The 18,349-nt window shown below is 40.6% G+C and overlaps 1 protein-coding gene across 1 annotated transcript in view; it reads left to right on the top strand.

Moving 5' to 3' along the window:
- The first annotated feature begins 12,780 nt into the window (after nucleotides 1-12,780).
- Nucleotides 12,781-18,349, top strand: part of LOC133555657 (neurexophilin-1) — a 53,317-nt gene continuing 47,748 nt past the window's right edge. The window contains exon 1 of the mRNA XM_061904997.1: nucleotides 12,781-13,212. Coding sequence (XP_061760981.1) covers nucleotides 13,159-13,212 — 54 coding nt within the window. The 5' untranslated portion in view covers nucleotides 12,781-13,158. The remainder of the gene's footprint in view (nucleotides 13,213-18,349) is intronic.

Genomic DNA, 18,349 nt, shown 5'->3' on the forward strand with positions numbered 1-18,349 from the left:
GTGGCATAAAACACGTCCTTCTGTGGCAGCATCAAAGAAAGTTGTACATGTAAACAAACTACGGTGCGTTCAAGGACTACCAAAATTTGCACAAAATGGCGCACGCCAAATACTCTCACTAGTGAAGCATATTTAATTTAAACAGTGGGGTTTCTAACAATTAAGAAGGTTTGTGTCATGTTTCAAAGAACCATAGAAACCATATCAAAACAAAACATTTTTTTTTCATTATCTTTTTCCATTTTTATACATTTTTGAAAAAGCGCCAGGGCGCCACGAGGGCAGCGTTAAAGAGCCGCTTGTGTTCGAAATCCGCAAGTTGCGGATCCCCAGTTTAACCCATTATTAATATTTTGCATTTGAACAGAAACATCTTCATTTGCTTCCAAATCTAATATGATATAACGTGATAGGCTCCAGCACCCCCCACAACCCCAAAAGGGACAAGCGGTAGAAAATGGATGGAAGGACAAATGTAAAAAACCACAATTTTGAATTATTTAGTTTAACTTTACAATTGAAGTCTACAATATCTTCTTGGTAGCCAGTGTCCTCTGAGATGGATTTATTTTTATCAGTTACAGATTTTGCAGAAAAAAAAGCCCTGCTATGCAAAACACAGACGTCCACTGCAGAGGACACTGACTGTGGCCGGATCACGCAACGAGCACTGCCTAATTGATATGTCAACAGTATTATATGACTTTTACAACAAACGAGTAATCAAATGAATCACTTTTATGTACGTTACAACGTCAATACCAACGACGTTTGAAGTAACATGGCTGGCTCCTTTTCATGTGGTTGTATGTCAACAAGACAGCTTCAGTAGCAGAGCAAGTTCAATCTTTTTTTTTTTTTACAAATGAAAGCAACAGCCAGCACCACACTAAAATGAACTTGATGTCAAATAGGAGGAGGCAACATCACACTGCAAACACACATGTAAGTATGAGGACACATGCACGCTACTACTTCGAGGGAATAACGAACAACAAATTATTGATTGAAGTGACAAGCTTGCAGTCCCTATAAAGACCTCGTTTGTGATCAAGGAGACGACAGCCATGGAAGCACATACAGATTGTATTAACAAGCACTAACACAATACATTGCAAAGATTCAGCAGAGTCTGCACTAACAAACACAGCTGAGCTTTTTTAAACCATGTGTAGTCATGTGTTTTATGAAATTGCATTGTCCCCTTTGGCCCTTTCTATCCGGCACTCATCGAGGGCGGACGCTCCACTTCCCTCTCCCTTATCTCTCCTGCCTGCTTCTTTGTCTTGTCTTAACTTTCTTGTTGGCTCTTTTTGCACTTCTCTCCAAATCAAAACATTGGAACTATTTAACTGGCATCAACGAAATTGACAAGATCTTGGGTTTGGGGGAACCTGCTGTCGTGACAGAGCGGTTGTTGCTGGACACACGACGAAACTCTTAGGAGAAGAAGGATTGCCGCGTGTCTGGCGACCCCTTTCTGTCGAGGACGTGAAGATATCTGCCTATTCGGAATTATGACAACAGGACATCTGCTGATTGGAGTAAGCCTTGCTCTGGTTTGTCCACAAATTTGAAGTTGCTGGCAGTCTTCAAAGTACCCCAAAGCTGCCACAAATGATTGGAGTATGCGGGAAGAACTGTGGACACCATTGTGATTTTGGATAACATCGGAATGTCTGCCCCACATGATTTTGAGGACCAGTTAATTTCCCCTCAGGGATTAATAAAGTATGTCTGATTCTGATTCATAGACAATTGAGAGTAAAAAGCAAATTTTATCTTCACTCGCATACAAAACTTTCTAACTTGGATTGTTTCCCTTACCATGAGTTGATTAACGTGGACTTAAACAAGTTGAAAAACTTATTCGGGTGTTACCATTTAGTGCTCAATTGTACGGCATATGTACTGTACTGTGCAATCTACTAATAAAAGTCTCAATCAATCAATGGCTTCGAGACTTTCCTGAAGGACAGTGAGGCGAAGACACAACAAACTCCCTTCTTGTCTCTAATGGACACACACCTGTTGTTGTTGACTTTGGACTTACCGGCTGCACGGCATCAAGGCAGCGGAACAGAGACACGCTACAGGCTTACACGCACATGCATCCACAAAAAATATACGCCACACACACATACCCCACCCCCAATCCAACGCCCTTGACGCGAATCCCTCAGGGGTGATGGACGGATGGGCAGCTCCTGAAGAGCTGCAACCGGCCACCGTGGCCCCTCACTCCCTCCCCTCTGTTGCTAGATATCTCGAGTTGTACGTTGTAATATGTATGTGTGGTTTGCTATGGAGTTTTTTTCCCACTCCAGACTGGGGTCTAGATTGTATTTTTTTTACTCATCTTTCCCCAGCGTTTTTACCTTTTTCCTTTCTTTTACGGGGCGTCTTGTGGCGACCCATCAGCATTACTCTTCTGAAACCCTGTACACTGTTTGTCTAATCTTGAACGGGTTTGTGCTGAAAACAACGTTGTGTTGTACTTCTGCAATGACAATAAAGACCTACCTACCCACCTACCTTTGAAATAAACTAATCTTAATCTTGATCTTAATCTAATGCTACTAAATCTTGGCGCTGAAGTCACACGTCACTTAGCAACACGCACCTCCGTTTCAAGGCACATACACTCTGGTTTCATGAAACATCTTAACTGCATATGCCAGATATTTCAAGTTGTTTTTGTTTTAAGTAACATTAACTACTTCCCCATGTAGTTAATTAATTAAAGAGTGATTGCTTTAGTTAATCAGTTACTACTTTTGTAAAGTAACTAATAACTAAAATGATTTACATTCCAAATACATTTTAATTAAAACTGCAAGGTCTTGTTCATGAGTGAGGAAAGAGTGGATCGTGAGATCGACAGGCGGATCGGTGAGGCGTCTTCAGTAATGCGGACGCTGTATCGATCTGTTATGGTGAAGGACCTGAGCCGAAAGGCAAAGCTCTCCATTTACCGGTCAATATACGTTCCCATCCTCACCTATGATCATGAGCTTTGGGTTATGACCGAAAGAACAAGATCACGGGTACAAGCGGCCGAAATGAATTTTGTTCCCCGGGTGGCGGGGCTCTCCCTTAGAGATAGGATGAGAAGCTCTGCCATCCGGAGCAAGCTCAAAGTAAAGCCGCTGCTCCTCCACATCGAGAGGAGCCAGATGAGTTGGTTCGGGCATCTGGTCAGGATGCCACTCTAACACCTCCCTAGGCACGTTCAACCGGTAGGAGGCCACAGGGAAGACCCAGGACACGTTGGGAAGACTATGTCTCCCGGCTGGCCTGGGAAGGCCTCGGGATCCCCCGAGAAGAGCTGAACGAAGTGGCTGGGGAGAGGAAAGTCTGGGCTTCCCTGCTTAGGCTGCTGCCCCCGCGACCTGACCTCGGATAAGCGGAAGAAGATGGATGGATGGATAAAACTGCAAGTAAAACGCTAACTCACTAAGGAGCAAGAACAAAAGAAGTTTATAGGGAAATTCAAAAAATTTAATCTGGCAAAAGCGTATCGCAAATTCCATTGTTTATAATTTATCGTTTATAATTTATTTTGACCATTTATTATTATCCAAGTTACCTAAGACATCAAAGAGCCGTTTCTATATTTTTCCATATATTTTACATTTGTAAATGTAAACAATGTTAATGACCTTAGGAAATGAGTTTAAAGTTATTTTGATGCAACTTTCAGAAAGTGTCAAAAATGGGACCAGGAACAATATTTTGGGGCTGATCCGCATAATTTTCTTTCGGTACTTTACATTGTTACACATTTACTCTGTGTCTCCACGCACAGAGATCAAAGAGAGTGGATGACCAATTAAGAAAGTTGTCAGGACATTTTTGATCAAACCTTCAAGGAATGCCAGAAATGCGATACAGAAGAAGTGATTACATTCCGGGGCTGATCTGGATCACCGTCTTTTCTATTTTGTCTCTATTGAGAGGTTTGCAAATTGAATGTTTTTCTAGTCAACAAACCAATCAGTTACGTTTGGATAGTCCCTAGTGTTGGGTCAAACGATACTGTAGAATGGATGCACCATGGATACTGTGATACTGTGTCCCTCAATACCTGGATGTGTGTGTCACTTTAAAAAAACAATATGTGGCCGATACAACTGTCATATAATTTGACTATGAAGCACCAAATTATGTTTATCAGGAAGCACTTATTTCTGCTCATGAGTGACGGATCGCACTGAAAGAGGCCAAAAGAGTGGTGTGCCGCAGTTGATATCAGTTTGCATCGCCATCATCGATCTAAATCAGAGCTGGACAAATATTTTGACTCGGTGTCCACATTGAGAGAGAAAAATGTGTCTAGGGGGCCAAAGTGTACTGTATGTATGTATAAATGATATATACGCATTTAACTGTAAACATCTCCTGTACAGTATGAGTTTGGGTCCATTTTTTTTCGGAACACTAATACCAAAAGTCACAATGACTGATAGTGTTGCGATCCGCTACTTGGATCACCACATATGGTTTATACTTCCAGTTGTTGTATCACTGTTCTACACTCTTACTTCCTGTTTAGTCAGTCACCATGGTTCCTCATTGATCCCACCTGCTAATCACGGTTTCTGCACACCTGTCCCTTTTTGATTACTCCCCTATTTAAGCCCGTCCCTTTTCGTTATTCTTTCTGGGACTCTAATTTGCCTTCGAGCAACATTCACGACTGTCTACTACCTGTATGTATTTTCTCGCTAGCTCTTACGCTAAGCCACTCGATATTCCAGCTTTCATGCTGAATGTTTTTTTGTTTACTGTTTTGTGTGCTTCGTGCCAAGTATAGTTTTTGTATTTTCTATTCCTAGCTTTCATGCTAGCGCCCGTGGTTTATTTTTGTCTGTTTCCAGTGTTTTTGTTCATAGTCTGTTTTTGTTAAGTATAATAAATCATTTAAACTTACCGTTGCTGTGTTCATGCCGACGCATCCACGAAGGGACCAATTTGGCATCACTATGCCAACCAGTCGTAACAGATAGAATTCTAAAAAAGTTATGCCAGACCACCTTTAAAAAAATGGAATGGAATTTTACAGTTTTTTACTGAATGGGAGACCAAAAATGTACAATAAAATAAATAAAGTGGAATTTACAATATTAACTATGAACAATAAAACACTGAATATTAACAACATATGAAAGTCGCTCCCGTTTAATTTTCAGACCAGCTGTTCGGTAGTTGTGGATCTTTTACAATCAAGCAAAACACAGGGTTTTCCACACATTCATTCATTTGTGGCGGCCCGCCACGAAAGAATGATGGCCGCCACAAATAAAAAAACAAAAAACATAAAAAATATATATATATATATATATATTTTTTTTTTCTTTTTATTTTTATTTTATTTTTTTTCCGTCTTTTGACTCGCTTGATCGCTCATAAAAGCAATGGGACTCTGTCTGTGAATGGAGCTTGTAGTTACATATTATATAAATACTATATAAATATGTATATAAATATGTACATAAAGTGTTGTGATTATATTCCAACTCCGCGTTCTTCTTGGTCATCACCGCCGCCGCTGCCTCTGCCACCCCCCCACCCCCCACCCCCACCTTGCTCCCCCCCGCCCGCCCGTTCACACCACACCACCACAAATAGATGCCTGACCTGTGGGAAACGCTGAAACATAACACAAATGTAAAAAAAAACAGCAAAACATGGATGAAAAATGTTATAAACACCTACAATTAGGGCTGGGCGATATATCGATATACACGATACATCACGGGTTTGTCTCTGTGCAATATAGAAAATGACTATAACAAAATATTCGAGTATACATTCTCACGCAGTTGCTTTTAGCTGCGGGCAATACACTACAGGCTATCCTCGCTCTTTCCTGTCTCTCCTTCTCACAGACAAGCACACTTTCTTACATACGTCACATACTGTCACGTCATACGTCACATACGTATAGGCCCTTGCGGAGCAGAGAGCTAGCAGAATGGGTATTGTTAGCCGTGATGCTAGCAGAGCCATGCGTGTGGTAATACGAGAGAGAGAAGTTGCGAATGAAGGAAGAATTAATTCCCAAGAAAAACAGCAGGGGGTCCATCGTCTGGCGGTGGTTTGGCTTCAAGTGGGAATATGTCCAACAAACAACCGTAATTTGTCAAGCATGCGGCAAAAGCGTTGCTACCAAAAGTAGCATTACTGCTAATATGTAGCATTGTTTGAAAAGTCACCCGCTAGAGAATGAAGAGCATTTGAAACTGCATGTCAACATCTCGGTTTGGTGTCACACACCCACACTATCAAAATGCCAAGGCAAACATTTCCAGATCAACAGCGTATGAAAAAAATATTCAACAACAGAATTTAATAACATCCGTAGCAACCAACCACATAGCGAAGGACGAATACTATTTGATTTTCTATTATGCAGCTCATTTTTATTTGACACTTAAAATGTCTCTGACAATCTTGCACTTTCTGTTTTTGAAATGACATGAATGTTTGTGCCATTGTTTAATAACTGTTTAATAAATACAGTTTTGGTCAATTGACTTAGTTGTGATTTCCTTCTCTGCATGAAAGTTTAAAATGAGCATATTTGATTGCAGTATGAAGAACAATGTTTTAATGTATACACATAGAATCATCATACTGCTGTGATTATATGCATCAAGTGTTAATTCAAGGCCAAGGCAAAATATCGAAATATATATCGTGTATCGCGATATGGCCTAAAAGTATCGAGATATTAAAAAAGGGCCATATCGCCCAGCCCTAGTATACGCCCTCGCGGAGCAGAGAGGTAGCAGACTGGGTAACATTAGCTGTGATGCTAGCAGAGCCGTGCGAGTGGTAATACAAGAGAAAGAAGGTGCAAATGAAGGAAAAATTAATTCCCAAGAAAAACAGCTGGCGGTGGTTCGGCTTCAAGTGGGAAGATGTCGAATAGACTACTTTAATTTGTCAAGTGTGGGGCACAAGCGTTGCTACAAAAAGTGGCATTACTGCTAATATGTAGCATCATTTGAAAAGTCACCTGCTAATAACTTTAATAAATACAGATTTCGTCAAATGACTTAGTTGTGATTTCCTTCTCTGCATGAAAGTTTAAAATGAGCATATATTAATGCGGTATGACACATAGAATCATCATACTGCTGTGATTATATGCATCAAGTGTTAATTCAAGGCTAAGGCAAAATATTGAGATATATATCGTGTATCGCGATATGGCCTAAAAATATCGACATATTAAAAAAAGGCCATATCGCCCAGCCCTATGTAAGTATAAATGTTTTTTGCCCTGATGTGGGATCTGAGCCGATTATGTCCTTGTGGCTTGTGCAGCCCTTTTAAACACTCGTAATTTAGGGTTATTTAAGTAAACATTGATTGATTGATTGATTGATTGATTGATTGATTGATTGATTGATTGATACTGGTGCTGAAAAGAGAGAAGCGAGTAATCGAAATATCAGAGCAATCTCTAGAATGGTTGCCCGTCTCTCATGCTTTTGTCCACCTAAGTATACAATGTTCATCTTGTCTGCATCTCTTCTAGCAGAACACGCGCCGATTCTAAGGCGTTCTATTCTGCATAACAATAGAACATATCCATATAATAAGTTAAAGCTGTAAAGGGAGAGGGAACTACTTCTACCATTGCCTTGTTGTAGGAATAACCAAACACTTGTCCCAACACCGACCAAAAGTGTAGCCACCAGAACACCAATGAGCGAACAACAGCAGTTTTTATTTTTGCACCTTAAAATGAAAACTAAAATGGAACCCCGATTTACAAACTTAATTGTGTGACGCTCTGGTCGCATGACGGCGATTAGTGGCGTGTTACCAAGATGCAGAAGATCGAGGAGGCAACGTGCAGGTAAAATTATTTAATGACGCTCAAAACAAACAATGATGTGTGCCGCTGGGAAGGCACCGAAGCATAAGGAGGGCTATGCAAAAACTAAACTAAAACTGACAGGTACAAAAAAACCAAACGGAATGCTGGAACAAAGCAAAACTCATGGCAGGAGGAAAGTCCCGACAAATAATGGTGGCTCACACTCAACTTAAATAATGTTAATCACCAACAGAAAACAGGTGAGGGGAAAAAGTGCTTGAAGGAATGTGTAAAATAGTTATGAAAAAACATCAACAAAACAGGAAGTGTCACCAAAATAACCACTAAACACGGAAGAACACCAACAAAACCCAACATAAAGGCACGGGCTGCTGTAACCAGCCATGACTAATTGGTTTGTGAACAGGGTTTGTAAATGAAAAAGTGTGTATGCTGAAGCAAATTTCTCCATCAGAAACAATGTAAATATGAATAATGGGTTCCAACTTCAACATAAGTCCATATTTTCGTGAAGGCTTGTACACTTTGAATACAATATAAAGTACTATACAATTATGTTTATCAAACAAACAAGGAAGTAACGAAACCACTATCTTTAATAACGAGCTAAAAGAGACTGTCAAACAGTTTCTACCCATCAGGCATTGTGAATGCTAACTTGTGAATGCTAGTACCCCCAGCTGTCCCCTTTTTACTTCTATCTTTTGAACAAAAGACAGCTACAATGACCAACCCACAACTGTGAACCATCACTGTAGACACCTTTGATCACTAAAGCCACTTTAAACTGCTGCTGTGACCCAATGTCAATTCCATATTTATACTGTTGACAGTGAATCAGAATGGGCAATCATGTTATGTTACTCACTGTGCCTTGTATATAGTTTATACTTTTTATACCTTATTTTAAACTGCTAAACTGTCATTTTTGTATTTTTTATTTTAGCTAAGTACTGTGTGACTTGTTGAAAGGTGGACTAGCGAAGTACGATTTTTATTGTACGGCAAACTGTCTGTTTAACTGTGCAAATGACAATAAACAATCTTGAATCTTGAAAAGAACCACTAAAACGCCCTTTGGTGCCTTCACAAACGTTCAGAAATCACAAAAAGTGCCGCTGAACAAGAGGTCGTCTTTTTCTCCTCTGTAAAATCAATCAATCAATCAATCATAATTGACTTATATAGCCCTTAACCCATGTGTAATGTCCATATTGTTGTTACTCAGCCAGCGTTTGTGGGTCTTATGGACCCGTTGCATTTTGTGGCTTTTAATGCCTCACAATCAAACACTTTTATGTTAAAATACTGAACAGATGTTTACCTTATCCCAATAAACATCTGTTCAGTATTGTTTAACTTATCCCAATAGGGTTTACGGGTTCAAATTTATTTGTCACATGCAGAGTACACCACAGTGAAATGCTTTTTTCCATGCTCTTCAGATATTGCGTACGGTGGGATCCAAACACTAGTTGCAGAATCTAATACACTAAATACCAAAAATACAAATATTTGAATAGCTCTGATGTACAATAATCCCAATACAATAAGTTGCACAATAAGTTACAGAAGTTATAGTAGAGGTATCAGTACAAGTAGAAGTACAGTAGTCAAACACAGTACCAGTGCAAGATTAAATAGTATATACAGTATAGGAACAACACATATTAAGGTGTCTACAGTTCTTTGGCATTTGAGTAGTGGCAGTAGAATAAACAAAGGTGTGGCAACAGTATGACTTCTTAATACTCTTGTTTTTATATTCTTTACAGTATAGGGAGCAACAAATGTTAAGGTGTCTACAGTTCTTTGGCAGTTGAGTAGTGACATGAGTATGAACAAAGGTAATGGAACAGTATGACTTATTTATACTCTTGTTTTTGAATGAACAGTATTGTAGTCCGGTCATTACAGTGTTAAATAAAGTGATTAACATCACAATAAATATATGTTCAGTATTTTAACATAAAAGTGTTTGATTGTGAGGCATTAAAAGCCACAAAATGCAACGGGTCCATCAGACCCACAAACGCTGGCCGAGTAGAAACAATATGAAAGTTGCACGGAAAATTTCTCTGCCAATTCTGGAAAATCCCTTATCTGCTTATTGTGTTAATAGTGTTTTAGTGAGATTATAAAATCATACCTGAAAGTCGGAGGGCTGCGCTGACCGCCAGTGTCTCTGAGAGAAGCCAATGAAGGAGCCAAGATCACAGCTGCCTCTTTGACAGCTGCTGCAGGAAGACGCTAACTCCGCACAAGTCTCCGGTAAGAGCCAACTTAATATCATAATTTTCTCATCCAAAAACTTGCTGGTTGACATGTGGTAGAGAAACATGTTCGCTAAAGCTTCACAACAAACAAAGAACCACCGGCTGTGTTTCGGTTGCAAAAGGCAGATGCAATCCACCGCTTTCCACCAACAGCATTCTTCTTTATAGTCTCCGTTATTAATTGAACAAATTTCAAAGGATTCAGCAACATAGATGTCCAAAATACTGTGTAATTATGCGATGAAAAGAGACGACTTTTAGCCGTAAGTGGTGCTGGGCTAATATGTCCCCTACAACCAATAACGTCACAAACACGCGTCATCATAAGCGTCATCATTCCGCTACGTTTTCAACAAGAAACTACGCGAGAAATTTAAAATTGTAATTTAGTAAACTAAACCGGCCGTAATATTTCATCATTGATATATAAACTATCAGACTGCGTGGTCGGGAATAGTGGGTTTCAGTAGGCCTTTAATGCAGTATGAAGAAGAATGTTTTAATGTAGACACATAGAATCATCATACTGCTGTGATTATATGCATCAAGTGTTCATTCAAGGCTAAGGCAAAATATCGAGATGTATATTGTGTTATCGCGATATGGCCTAAACATATCGAGATATTAAGGGCCTACTGAAACCCACTACTACCGACCACGCAGTCTGATAGTTTATATATCAATGATGAAATATTAACATTGCAACACATGCCAGTACGGCCTTTTTAGTTTACTAAATTGCAATTTTAAATTTTCCGTGAGTTTCTTGTTGAAAACATCGCGGAATGATGACACGTACGCGTGACGTCACGGACTGTCAGGAAATATTAGCGCTGCACCACTCGCGGCTAAAGGTTGTCTGCTTTAACCGCATATTACACAGTATTTTGGACATCTGTGTTGCTAAATCTTTTGCAATTTGTTCATTTAATAATGGAGATCATAAAGAACAATGCTGTTGGTGGAAAGCGGTGTATTGCAGCTGACTTTAACACAGCCGGTGTTTCTTTGTTTGTTGTGAAGCAGCGAACATGTTTTCTTTACGTCAACCAGCATGTTTTTGGACGGGGAAATTGTGATATATATCTTACCGGAGACATCAGTGGATTATTCGTCGTCCTGCAGCAGTTGTCAAAAAAGGCAGCTGTGAGCTTGGCTCTCCTCGGCCTCTCTCTGAGACACTGGCGTGTTCACCGCAGCCATCCGACCTCGAGGTATGTCTTTACAATCTTTAAAATTTCACTAAAACACTGTTAAAACAATAAACAGATAAGGCAAGGGTAGGGAACCTATGGCTCTCGAGCCAGATGTGGCTCTTTTGATGACTGCATCTAGCTCTCAGATAAAGCTTAGCTGACATTGCTTAGCACAATAAGTAATGAATAATTCCGCTGGTAATCACAGTTTTGATTGATTGGTTGATTGATTGATTGAAACTTTTATTAGTAGATTGCACAGTACAGTACATATTCAGTACAATTGACCACTAAATGGTAACACCCGAATAAGTTTTTCAACTTGTTTAAGTCGGGGTCCACGTAAATCAATTCATGATACGCGTTAAAAACAACGTTGAAAATATAAAACATGCTCATGCAGTTTAATCTATACATCCGTTTTTCACCCCACCAGTTCAAAAAGTTGCATTAAGAAGTATTTTATTTATTATTGGTTGGCTTCAGAAAAACAATGTTATTAAAACGAATAAGAGACTTATTATACTCTAAAAATGTTGTTCTTACTTAAAAATGCAGGCATTTAGTTATATTCAGTGTTAACAAATATTATATGGCTCTCACAAAAATACATATTAAAATATTTGGCTTTCATGGTTCTCTCCGCCAAAAAGGTTCCCGACCCCTGAGATAAGGGATCTTCCAGAATTATCCTAGTAAATGTGTCTAATTACATCTGAAGCACTCACACTGCCGCCGCCCGGAGCCGTCGGTTTTTTTGTTTGTTTGTTTTTTTCTAGTCCTTCACTATCAATATCCTCATCTACAAATCTTTCATCCTCGCTTAAATTAATGGGGAAATTGTCGCTTTCTCAGTCCGAATTGCTCTGACTGCTGGTGGCTCACATTATAAACAATGTGAGGATGTGAGGAGCCCTCACACCGGTGACGTCACGCGCATATCGTCTGCTACTTCCGGTACAGGCAAGGCTTTTTTATTAGCGACCAAAAGTTGCGAACTTTATTGTGGATGTTCTCTACTAAATCCTTTCAGCAAAAATATGGCAATATCGCGAAATGATCAAGTATGACACATAGAATGGACCTGCTATCCCCGTTGAAATAAGAAAATATCATTTTAGTGGGCCTTTAAAAAAATGCCATATCGCCCAGCCCTAGTTGGCACAATTTAAAAGTTTGCAAACGGTCACATTTGATGAGAGACATTACGTTGTAACACAAGCTGGATTAGAGGCGTCACAAATGTTTGAAAAGGGAGCGCAGATATTGTGCCTTGTGTTGCATTTGGAATGAACGTGAGAAAGTAGGTGAACGAGAGAGAGAGAGAGAGATGAAAAGGGGGAGGGAGGATGAGAGGAGTGGAGAGAAATGAGACCAGAGAAGATGAGAGAGAGAGAGAGGGAGGGAGAGAGTTGTTAAAACGTGAGCTGGCTCCTCTCAAGCTCGGCAGTGTTGAGTCCGAGCAGGCGGCTGCAGTTCCATCCTACCTGGGTTCTAACGGCATCTGGCCTGAACTCCAGCACGGAGGATAAGTCGCGGAATTCACCCCCACGCAGGTGATTTGACTTTTCACCCAAACACGGACAAGAAGGCGGAGGACGGTGGAAAGCCCAAGTGGCCCCGGGAATCGGACATGGAACCGCACGCCGCGCGGGAAGCCTCGCTGGTGGGAGGAGGAAGAAGGCGTTCCTGAAGAAGACGCGGGAGTTGGTCTTTTTTTTTTTTTTTTAGCTGTAGTGTTTTCTTCTTGTTGTTGTTGTTGATTCTTAATTAAGGAAGTTGGGGGCGAGGGGTGGGCGAGTTGTGGCTTTTTTTTTGACGCGGCGGAACGATGCGCCCCGACCGCCGCTTCATCCTGCTGCTCCTCAACGGAACTGCTTGTTTGGTAAGGACGCGTCTCAAGTCGGACCAAGTCACATGGCACACATCACACGGAAACTCATTAAAAGTGGCGGAAAAAAGACCACTTTTTTTAATTAATTTTTTTTTTTTTTTTTTTCATCATGCTTCAGGCACTGTGACAATTGATTAATAACACAAGTAATTAAACGTGTGTCATTACTTTTTTTTTAAATGTTTATTTATAAATGTAAATATTTACAAACAGTTGACAAACAATAATCAAAATAAGTCCAACAACAGTATAAAACTGTGTGAATGTGAGTGTGAATGTTGTCTGTCGATCTGCGATGAGGTGGCGACTTGTCCAGGGTGTACCCCGCCTTCCGCCCGATTGTAGCTGAGATAGGCGCCAGCGCCCCCCGCAACCCCAAAAGGGAATAAGCGGTAGAAAATGGATGGATGGATAGAAAAATAGTACAAAACAGCGCCAGGGGGTTGTAAATTCAACGTAACAAAAATAGAATACAAAATGTGTGTATTGGTTGGGGACATCTCTGCGCTGCTGATCGCCTCCGCTTGGGATGGTTTCCTGCTGGCTCCACTTTGGACGGGAGTCTTGCTACTGTATTGGATCCACTTTGGACTTGATTCTCACGGTTACGTTAGATCCACTATGGATTGGACTTTCACAATATCATGTTAGATCCGCTCGACATCCATTGCTTTCGGTCCCCTGAGGTTGGGGGTGGTTGCCCACATATGCGGTCCTCTCCAAGGTTTCTCATAGTCATCATTGTCGACGTCCCACTGGGGTGAGTTTTTCTTTGCCCTTATGTGGGCTCTACCGAGGATGTCATTGTGGTTTGTGCAGCCCTTTGAGGCACTTGTGATTTAGGGCTATATTAATAAACATTGATTGATTGATTGACAAAAAATATATATATATATACACAAGAGACTTTACTATGTCACCGCCTCAGGTGAAATATTACGTCATACATGCACTTTTAAAGGAGGTGGAACTGACATTAAAATCCCACTCCGCGTGCACTCAAAAAATTGGCATTTCCTGATCATTATCCTGCACGCGAACACACCACAGGATGCTGGTAATGATGATGTAATGCTTTGATAAGTACAAGATGGCAATTGTTACCCATAATAACAATGATAATAATAAGAGTCGCACTAATGGCGTAACCGAGTGAACCAGCGGGTCGCTTTCCGGCGTGGATAATCAAAACAATTTTGATGATTCATCAGGAATATTTACAATAAAAATGTTTTTTTATACCCACGTACATGTCACACAAAGCTCCCCCAAAATGTAAACCTCTCACATGCTTTTATTCGCCTTTCATGTGTGCTTGCCAAACACACACACACACACACACACACACAAAAAAAAACGCCTTTAATGAGGAATCAGCTTTTTAATTCACACGAGGGAAGTTGAAAACATCCTCCTTCTGCTCGGAAGCCCTCGGGCAGAGCTGGCTCATTACGGTGTTGGGGGATGAGGAGGGAGGGAGGGGTGGTGTATACGGGTGATGCAAATATTACAAAATATTCAGGTAGAAAATGAGTGTTTGTTTGATGTCTTCGGGAAGGCCTCCCGACCTCCTGGCTCGGAAACAAGCGCCCCCTTACACGGCGGTATAGACTCCCCTTATTGGTGTTATAGGCCCCCCTTACATGGTGGTATAGACCCCCCTTATTGGTGTTATTGGCCCCCCTTACATGGCGGTATAGACCCCCCTTATTGGTGTTATTGGCCCCCCTTATATGGTGGTATAGACCCCCTTTTTAGTGATATTGACCCCCTCTTATTGGTGTTATTGGCCCCCCTTATATGGTGGTATGATAGACCCCCTTTCTAGTGATATTGACCCCCCCTCCTAATTGGCGTTATTGGCCCCTCTTAAATGGTGGTATAGACCCCCTTTTTAGTGATATTGACCCCCCTCATTGGTGTTATTGGCCCCCCTTATATGGTGGAATAGACCCCCTTTTTAGTGATATTGACCCCCCTTATTGGTGTTATTGGCCCCCCTTATATGGTGGAATAGATAAACCCCCTTTCTAGTGATATTGACCCCCCCCCTCCTTATTGATGTTATTGGTCCCCCTTATATGGTGGTATAGACCCCATTTTTAGTTATATTGACCCCCCCTCCTTATTGGTGTTATTGGCCCCCCTTATATGGTGGTATAGACCCCCTTTTTAGTGATATTGACCCCTCCCTCCTTATTGGTGTTATTGGCCCCCCTTACATGGTGGTATAAACCCCCTTTTTAGTGATATTGACCCCCATTATTGGTGTTATTGGCCCCCCGTATATGGTGGAATAGATAGACCCCCTTTTTAGTGATATTGACCACCCCCCCTTATTGGTGTTATTGCCCCCCTTATATTGTGGTATAGATAGACCCCCTTTCTAGTGATATTGACCCCCCCCCCCCTTATTGGTGTTATTGGCCCCCCCTTATATTGTGGTATAGACCCCCTTTTTAGTGATATTGACCCCCCCTCCTTATTGGTGTTATTGGCCCCCCTTATATGGTGGTATAGACCCCCTTTTTAGTGATATTGACCCCCCTTATTGGTGGTATAGACCATAGGCGCCGATCTACATTTATGCCAGCGGGTGCTCAGTGTGTGTGTGTGTATTAGTCCGATAACCACAATTTGGGTACCGATACCGGTACCAAAAGTAATTTGGTACTTTTCGAAATAAAGGAGACCACAAAAAATTTCATTATTGGATTTATTTTAACAAAAATATCCTGGGGTAGGTGGCTACTTGTCCAGGGTGTACCCCGCCTTCCGCCCGATTGTAGCTGAGATAGGCGCCAGCGCCCCCCGCGACCCCGAAAGGGAATAAGCGGTAGAAAATGGATGGATGGATGGATATCCTGGGGTACATTAAACATATGTGTCTCGTTGCAATTTTTCTCAAAGAAAATAGTGAACATACAAGACAACTTGTCTTTTAGTAGTAAGTAAACAAACAAAGGCACCTAATTTAGCTGCTGACATATGCAGTAACATATTGTGTCATTTATCATTCTATTATTTTATCAACATTATGAGAGACAAACTGTAAAAATTGATTATTATCTACTTGGTCATTTACTGTTAATAGATGCTTACTTTCTCTTTTAACATGTTCTATCTGCACTTCTGTTAAAATGTAATAATCACTAATTCTTCTGTTGTTTGATACTTTACATTAGTTTTGGATGATACCACAAATTTGGGTATCAATCCGATACCAAGTAGTTACAGGATCCTACATTGGTCATTTTCAAAGTTCTCATCTGTCCAGGGACATATTTCCCAAGTTTATAAACATAATATACATTTTTAAAAAACGAAAGAAGATGTTGTGATGCCAAAAAATGTCAATGTAATCATAGTAGTATCCACTGGATACGCTATTGTATGTGGTATCATTACAGTGGATGTTAGGGGTAGGTCCACTAATGGTGTTTGCTTATATTGTAGCATCCCGGAAGAGTTGGTGCTGCAGGGAATTCTGGAAATGTGTTCTCTGATGTTTATGTTGTGTTGCGGTGCAAATATTCTTCCAAAATGTGCTTGTCATTGTTGTTTAGTGTGGTTTCACTATATGGCACACGTTTATGACAGTGTTGGCATTGTTTATACTGCCACCCTTAGTGTGACATGTTTGGCTGTTGAGTAAATATGCCCTTCATTCGCTCTTGTGTGAGTTCAAAGTCTAGATGATTGTGTCATTAGTTCATTATCGGGCACATTGGTTAAGGTTTGTTAATTATAGACTATATAAATTGTGACGTTTTTATTATATAATACGGACAAAACCTGTCACAAAATTAACAACAACTATATTGATTTTTCAAAAATTGTTTTAAAGATTGAAAGTTGCCACCAATCTCACGTAAGTGCTTGGCATTGTCCGTGGGTGCTTTGCCTATGGTATAGACCCCCCTTATATAGTGATATCAATCCCCCGTATTGGTGGGTTACTCCTGAGGCTGAATCTAAAGATGGAGGATTGTTTGTGCGAGTGTGTTGACACGCGTGCTGGATAATAGGATTAACACTCTGGGCTTCTGGCGACATCGCCCACTTGCTCTTATAATGACATTAACTTCTTTTCTTTTCTCCTCATGTATGCACGGGAGCGAAGGAACAGTCCCCCTGCAGGGCATCATGGCTAATTCATTAACCTTAGTGACATTGATCAATTATACAGCAATTAATGAATCGGGCGAGTTTTAACCCCCCTCCCAAAAAAAAAAAAAAAAAAGAGGCGTAATTAACACACAGGCCCATTTGAAAATTCAATCTTGGGGTGAATTTTTGTCGCAACGGCGCACAAATCCCAGGGAGCTTCGAGTGGTCTCCCGGGGACCTTCTGCAAACGGCCGCAGATCCACTCACTGGCAGGGCACTTCATTAGGTACACGTGCACAATGACGTCTCACTGCAACAGCAGCTTCATTCGCATTATAAAGGTCAGTTTTGGAGTATTCTTTTATTGTCTTGCTCTCCTTCTTATTATTATTGAGCTTTCGAAAAAGTGAAGTGCTTATTTTATTTTCCTTACTATAAAGCGGCCACGAATTTTTTTTAAAACATTTATTTTCCATATGTTAGCCACACAAGACTATAAGTCGCAGATCTATACATTGTGAAAGTACTTGTTTACACAGAAAAATTTTGTAAATATTTATTTACATACCTTAATTATTTCCAAATGGTGTCTGTAACGTGGCAGTAAAACGGCTGATCAAACAAAACAGAAGTCATCGTCATGGACCCACTAGCTGCAGAAGCCAGCTCTCTAATCAGCTAAACAGACTCAATAACTCCATGGTGACCTATTGGTAAATATACAAAAAATAAAATACATGCAGTGTATATACAAACACTCCAACATAAACTAGCTGCTCGCTAAAAACTAGGTTCCGTCCAGTCTTTCTTTCCATTGTTGAGCCACTACAAAATACCTGTTTCTCAGCTGTGGTCTACATGGGCCGTAGCGGTACCCAGTTGTAATACACTGTTCCACCACTTGTGGCAGTAATGACAATAGCAAACAAACAAAAGAAGTCTGGCGCTAAAGTCACAGACATTTAAGCGCACAAATTATGACGGAGGCAAAGCTGTATTTGTAGTTGCAGTATGATTT

This window comes from Nerophis ophidion, linkage group LG07, assembly GCF_033978795.1.
Source record: "Nerophis ophidion isolate RoL-2023_Sa linkage group LG07, RoL_Noph_v1.0, whole genome shotgun sequence".
NCBI classification, from domain to species: Eukaryota; Metazoa; Chordata; class Actinopteri; order Syngnathiformes; family Syngnathidae; genus Nerophis; species Nerophis ophidion.